Source organism: Saccostrea cucullata, unplaced genomic scaffold (assembly GCF_032062105.1).
Source record: "Saccostrea cucullata isolate Sc308-1 unplaced genomic scaffold, CSIRO_AGI_Scuc_v1 ctg271, whole genome shotgun sequence".
Taxonomy (NCBI): Eukaryota; Metazoa; Mollusca; class Bivalvia; order Ostreida; family Ostreidae; genus Saccostrea; species Saccostrea cuccullata.
The window spans coordinates 168,343-175,359 of NW_026924573.1; the positions used below are offsets into that span (position 1 = coordinate 168,343).

The window sequence follows — 7,017 nt, forward strand, 5'->3', positions numbered from 1 at the left end:
TAGATACAATTCTGAGATAAAAGAGATTTATTTTGGGCATGCCCTTTGTCGCTAATTTTTGTGTAACAAGCTTTGGTCGCATATAATATCCAAGTTAATTTTGGTGGAAATTCAAAGAACAGAGGCAGATGGCCCAATCTGGATATGACATGCATACCATGCAACCGGTGCAACTTCCAGCTTTTTCTTGTGCAAGACGATTAAATGGTATAAATAGGCTGTAGTATTGTCCAGTGGGCTATTTTCGTAACGCGGTGTAATTGTTATGCGGTCAACAGTTTGCGTCCACTCTCTGATGCAGGTTGAGTGACCGATTTTCGTCATCCTTGATGCATCTATTAAGTGCTCTGTCTTGGTCATTAAAAAAAATCTTTTGTAACCTTAAATAAGTTATGCCTCGATTTACGTGCATCTTTTAAGTGCATTGGTGGCAAATGAGATGTTATGCATTATACTGGCCGCCAAGTATTGGGTTGCGAACTTCGCGCACCTGCGAGCATTCACGAATGCAATGTACAATGTACCCGTTAAAAAAGACGTTCTTCCTGTCCTATTACGAAAAAAAAACTCCTTGACAAACCCATAAAAAAGTAATATCGCAAAATCAAACTACCTCGATACATGCATAATTTAAAAATATATATATGTGCGTTATTTTCATCATGTTTTAGTTGGTGCTTTTAAAATTTCTTTTAATTAATATTATAAAAAAAATCATTGCACGATTGTAAAAGCATTTAATCTTCCATAAAAGTTTTCGTTCTTTTTTTCCATATTAAGTACATTCGATGGCAGCTATCATTTTACAAGCATTTCATATTTTTATGGTTTGAGTTTTGTTCATATCACTATTTAATATGTGTTTAATATAACGTCCTTCACAATATTTTCTTCAAATTTGTCCTGTGTTTCTTATTTCTTTTCCAGTTAAATCTAATTTTACATCAATTTTTTTCATTCGTTAAACAAATCCTTGATCCGTTAGAGAGAGAGAAAAATCTATAAAAATATCGCATTTTCCCACCGTTTCAAAGCTGTTTGCGTTCAATTTATATCGCAGAAGAAATTAATCGTTATTGGCAAACAGGACTGCTACAGGTAGAATAAATAATACTGAGTTTCTATGGACAGGTAGCTTTCACAACAGGTGGTTGTTTGTATAGGAGAATTGAGACGAAGCAAGAATCAATTGTAACGATATCAAACTTTCCAAAGACCTACTTCATTATTTATAGATACAGATATACATTGTCAGGTGACAAATGGATAAAAAAGAAATATTTGTAATATATCCTGTAGGCGAATGAATCCTCCTTGATATCTATATATTTGTATGAGAATAAAATAAAACTAAATACAAAATATTAAAAAAAAAAATCCCCTAAAAGAAATTATCAAAGATAAATCAAGTTGTAAGTAAGGACACATTGGATTAAATTTGGTATAAACTAGATCGGCAAAAATATTTTGCCTTTGAATATTTATCATGTATTAGTCTCAATAAATTTAAAAGTAAATTATTAAGATAATTTGAAAATGTGTACACCTTTTGCAGAATCTGTGAAAAATCTAGGTTTCCTAGCACGCGAACAGAATGCTTCTGCGCATGTCTAGACAACGTCCCGATGCCACCTAATTAAAATAATGAAATTCCATTCAAAGATCCAGATGACGAAGCTAGAATAACGATTGAATGGAATAATGGTAAATGTTTGTATTTGTCAACGCGCTACAGCACTTTCGTCGCATTGTTCAGGGCAAGTTCAATTATTCATACCAAATATTACCAATTCTTTGCTGCGATTCGTGGAGGCGCGTGTCGTTTGATTGGCATGCGACCGGGTATATAAGACCGTTTATGGAAGCGTGAGAACGAACTTATCACTTAACTTGTGAAAGACAAAAAAGAAGAAAATTTTCCCCTAGCAAATCTGCAACCTCCCAACATGTCGTCAAAGGCCAAAATTTTTGGATGAAGTTACGTATGAGTCAAAAAGAAAAATTCCTCTGGATCTTATATGACGAAAACTCCAAAATGTAGACCTAAAAGGTGATTCCAAACTTTTGAAACTTTATCGAAGCTGCAGTGACGGTTTGAAAAAATGCCACGATCATTTCTAGTCAAGAAGGTAAAATGTGATGAGGATCGTCAACCGAACCAGTACCGAATCAGGGACGTCTTCGAGGAGTCCGTGGCGAGTTTTAAGGCGGCTACACCCTTCACCCCGATGGTTCAACCCCTGTCGGTCCGCATCAGCAACGGTAACTATTTACGTATAATTTATCAGTCATCAGAGCGTTTTTAATTTCAGCATGTCTGCCAAGAACTGGGAAATGGATTTTTGCACGATTGAAATAAGGATATTTCTTCAATAACTTTATCAATTCTACGTAAAGAAATATTTTATCAATGCTTTGATCTTTAATATGCTTAAGAGGGGAGTATTTTTTCTGAAAGAAAAAAATTGTAACATTAATGGTCTTTCACGTTTCGATTTTATAAATTTAAAGATTATCAGATCGACATTCATAATTTTTAAAAATAAATTTATACATTTTATATTGACGCAAATATCTATAAATTCCATATAATATTTAGCATTAATTTTCAATTTTTCGTTTAAGTATATGAAAAAACTAATCTGAATTAGTGGTATTTTAAAATTTGAATACAATTGTAGAATATTCACATGTTTAACCTGTTATAGATAAAAGGTATACATGTATTTGTTTTAGTTCTATGGTTTTTGTTTCCGTATACCCCTTGTATTATATTTATCATACTTCTGTAAAAAATATTCAAAAAGAAGATGCTTATTTCTGCATTCTCTGTACTTAAAAGTACATAGGATAGGCGATCGTTGAAAAAAAGGAAAATCAATTTTGTTTTATGACCCGCATACCCTTTTGTTTGACAAGAATTTCACCGAGGAAAATGAAAAGACATTAATAAATAATTAAAATTATAAGGTTACTTGTCAGAATATGAAAAACGTTTGTTCCTGTAACGCTTCACAGATGCATGTCTATTGTAACGTAACGCAACTACTACTCCAAGCCACGACGAAATATTGTTCAACAGGGCTCAGATTACCATAAGAACCCGACGACTTAGACAACAGAACAAAAGTTGTGCATAATATATTCTTCTGTTGTGAAAGAGTTGAATAATCAAGAGTTTAATGAAATAACGTTGGGGGGAGTGCGGGCAGGGAGTTCAGTGACACTGGTGGGGGAATCTTGATACTGGTCAATGCACTTATGGCTCTACCCGTCAATGGGCTTTTTTCGCAGATTGGGGTTGCAACGTGCGACTTCACTGCTTAAGGTCATCTGAGGTGTTCAATTTTTGACAGATTGTAAAAAAGAAAATCTTGCCTATTGCGACAGTTTTCTTTCGCTTGTTGCGATGAATAAATACATTTCATAACGTTCAGTCCCGTATAATGATCCATAATTTTAACTCTTCCTCTGAGAAAAAAATCTGACACTATACTGTGTTATTAATTATTATTTCATTTTTCTAAATAAATAAAATCTAAAGCATTCAAATATGACTTTAAAAAATCAGAATGTTAATAGCTCCCCTAGGTGATCTTATTAGCCCATGTTTGATTAACAGTCTACTTATAAATATATTTGAGAAGTGCAGAAATGAAACTTCGATGATGACGACACAGTTACAAATAACTTTGGGAACATCATCTTCTGAATCTGGAGATAATTGATATTATGATCCGAACATGAGTTATGCGCTGTCAGTTGGTAATGTTCGAAAGATGCAATTGTTGCCTCTCTAATCTCGCTTCACTGTCGTAGATTGATATAATTGAGTTATGAATGTAACATAATTCCCCCATTTTACGACTAGCCGTGTAAAAGAAGTTTGATAAGTTGGAATTGTTAACTTTTGTAATTATCACTGAAACAACCATTAAGCTTGCTTAAGAAGCAAGCAACAGTCACTCATCTTGATCAAGTTTAGGGATTAGTCAAGGATAGTCAAGTTTAGGGATTAGTTAAGGAAGGAAAACTCAAGATACAAAAATAAAGTTACTTAAAATAATGTAACAGTAGCAAATTTAAAACGAGAATTATACGTATAATTCAAGTTTCCTTTTAAAGGTTGACAAAAATGACTATTTTCTATCTTTTTTTTATAATTCAGGTTACATTCAAGACGTCGTTGTTCCAACACTGCCACAAAACTCAGCCACAGTATTACATGATGCAGAATCGAGAAACAGGTATGAAGAAAATCCTCTTGAAGAAACTCCCTCTCCCGAACTAGTTCCTGAGAAGAACTCGGAGGTTGAAGTTCGGACATCTCTTCCTAGTATGCATACTGTTGGCTATACGTACGATGCGTTTTTCGTCAGTGATGGGAGAGCAAGAAAGAACGCGTTTGGGATTCTGACCAAAACCCAGAAACAAAGATATACCTGCAACGAATGCGGAAAAGATTATGCCACATCATCGAATCTTTCACGTCACAAGCAAACACATCGAAGTCTGGAAAGCCACTCAGCCAAGAAATGTCCACACTGTGACAAGGTTTATGTGAGCATGCCTGCTTTATCCATGCACATTCTTACTCACGAACTCAAACACAAGTGCGACATTTGCGGTAAAGCGTTTTCAAGACCATGGCTTCTTCAGGGTCACAGAAGGTCTCACACCGGCGAAAAACCCTTCGGATGCGCGCATTGTGGTAAAGCTTTTGCTGACAGATCAAACCTTCGAGCACATATGCAAACCCATTCAGCATTCAAACACTATAAATGCAAGAGATGTGACAAATCTTTTGCTCTGAAATCGTACCTGAACAAGCATTATGAGTCGGCGTGTATAAAAGACGGGACCGAATCCGAGACGGGCTCCTTAGTATCCGAGCTATCTACAATCTCGGAGATATCTTGCTATTCCGACTCATAAGATGTTGTACATTGTACACTTTAAGACTTGTCACGATTCTGAAGAATTTCAACCCTTGTGCCAACATGACAATTCCTGAAAATGGCATGTGTAATTTCCTGTTTACCTTTTTCGTGGCAGATTGACTTCAAGATTTTCATATCAAGATAAACTAGATCCTATTTTCGTAGAATTTTTATAGTATTTTACACTGTTCTCTTTCGATATCATCACCATTGTGTCTTCGTGTTGCAAACTGTTGTTGCTCTACCTAAAGATTTGCAGAAGAAATCAAGCAATATAATTTTTGATATATGCACATCACTTTCTAGATTTATGTATTTTTGAAAAAAAAAATTAAGTCAGTGGTGATTTATTATTTTGCCTTATAGATATGTAATTGCTTTAATTTCTGTACATTTTCACACTGTAGAGGTGTTCGAACAACATTTGCTGTTGTCTGTAGTGCTTTTGTCGTTTTGGCTTCGCTTTGGGCTCAAAGCATTCATGAGTTATCTAGTCCCTATTAACTCTAGTCAGTCACGAGGAACAAACGTTTCTTCGTTGACCCGTTAACATCTATGATAATTCAGAGTCGAATATGTAAGTAAAACATCAAAAATGGCGACTTTTTTGTGCGTAACTATAATTGTTAGAGCGTCTGTGTGCATCTGAGTTGTAGAATGATATTAATTTTGTATTGCATTCTAGCTCTCGTCATGGTTGTGAATTTGTAGATACTTGACTTCGTACATGCTGTTGTTTGCTTCGGCAGCTTTAAAATTAATTTTATTTTATTATCATTAGAAATATTTTATTTCAAACAGGTGCGGAATTTTTACATATTTGTGTGTTTAATTTTTACAACAATAGTTCTCTTTTAAATATTTTTATTGATTATGATGACCTTGTATATTAATTACATTTCCAACTTAACATTTAACTCCTATTTGTTATTTCTTCTTTTCCTCTATCCTAACTGGAGGATTTGTTTTTCTGGAACATGTGCAATATTGCCGCTATCAGTATTACCTTTGTCTTTAAAACGTTAATGTTGAATAAACAACTTTAAAAAAGAACTATGTTGTCTTCATGTTTTAATTAATAGATATCACTGTTTCTGACAGAACGACGCCCTCCGCCCCATATTTTTTCGATTAAAATGTATTATGCCATTATATATTAGGTACCAGTATAAAACATGTTGATTTTTATTTCACGCATAAAAAAATCAAAGTTTTTAAAAAAATAAATACTGTAGATAAGTCGCTACCAGAAGTACCACAAACAGTTTACTAACTATAGTGAAAAAGTTAATTTTTTTTTCCACAAGCTTATTAAAAATTTCCAAAATCTTTATTATAAATACTTAGTATGCATTTAAACTTATATCATAATTAATAATACATTATTAAAGAAAAACATTGAATCAAAATTTTGCTGTACATCTTCGTTTCTAGCTCGATCTCATTTTGAATCCTGTATACCGAGATACAGTGTCCGCCATATCGATCCAAATCTGTTTAAGTTGGTTCTTTACCGTTCGAGGTCCTATCCAGCTTTTGTGTGCACATCGATCCTCTGTTAAATATCACCTAACCGTTAAAAATTGAAAATTCGATCTCCAGGTAGGTACCTGTAGAGCTAAACACATCAATTTCAATTTTCCAATATTGCAAGAGGTTCGCTTTCACTACACCAGATACTTATCGACAACATGAACAATGATCAACTGTTGCTTTTCTTCGCTTGATGGACGGCATTAATAGAGAATAAATGAAGCTTATTCAATAGTTTCTATAATATTCAGGTTCAAAATGAAAAATTCTTCGATTTATAGTGGAACTTTTTAACATTTGATTTAAATGTCTACTTAGTATACCATATAATGATGTAATGTACGTTCATAACGACGTATAAATATTTCTTGTGAGATATACTTTTCATTAAACAAAGTTATGTTGATTCTGAAAATTGCAAAATAGAGCACAGATCCTGGTTTAATTGTAGTCTAGTAGAATCGAGAGTTTAGTGGGAACAAGAGACCGAAAGATCTGGTCTTTCTCATATGATCAATTGAACAACACTCATTTCTATATTCTA

General features: G+C 33.8%; 1 protein-coding gene across 1 annotated transcript; it reads left to right on the forward strand.

The window, feature by feature from the left end:
• The first annotated feature begins 1,717 nt into the window (after positions 1 to 1,717).
• Positions 1,718 to 5,951, forward strand: LOC134266738 (transcriptional repressor scratch 2-like). The gene is made up of 2 exons (XM_062748961.1): positions 1,718 to 2,262; positions 4,169 to 5,951. Exons 1-2 carry the CDS (start codon positions 2,103 to 2,105, stop codon positions 4,933 to 4,935), a joined length of 927 nt encoding a protein of 308 aa, XP_062604945.1. The 5' UTR covers positions 1,718 to 2,102; the 3' UTR covers positions 4,936 to 5,951.
• The last annotated feature ends 1,066 nt before the right edge of the window (positions 5,952 to 7,017 follow it).

Excerpts from the sequence above, each read along its gene's own strand:
- LOC134266738 (XM_062748961.1), top strand. The coding sequence starts at position 2,103 with ATGCCACGATCATTTCTAGTCAAGAAGGTAAAATGTGATGAGGATCGT. Across the intron at positions 2,263-4,168 it reads GTCGGTCCGCATCAGCAACG|GTTACATTCAAGACGTCGTT; the intron begins GTAACTATTTAC and ends TTTATAATTCAG.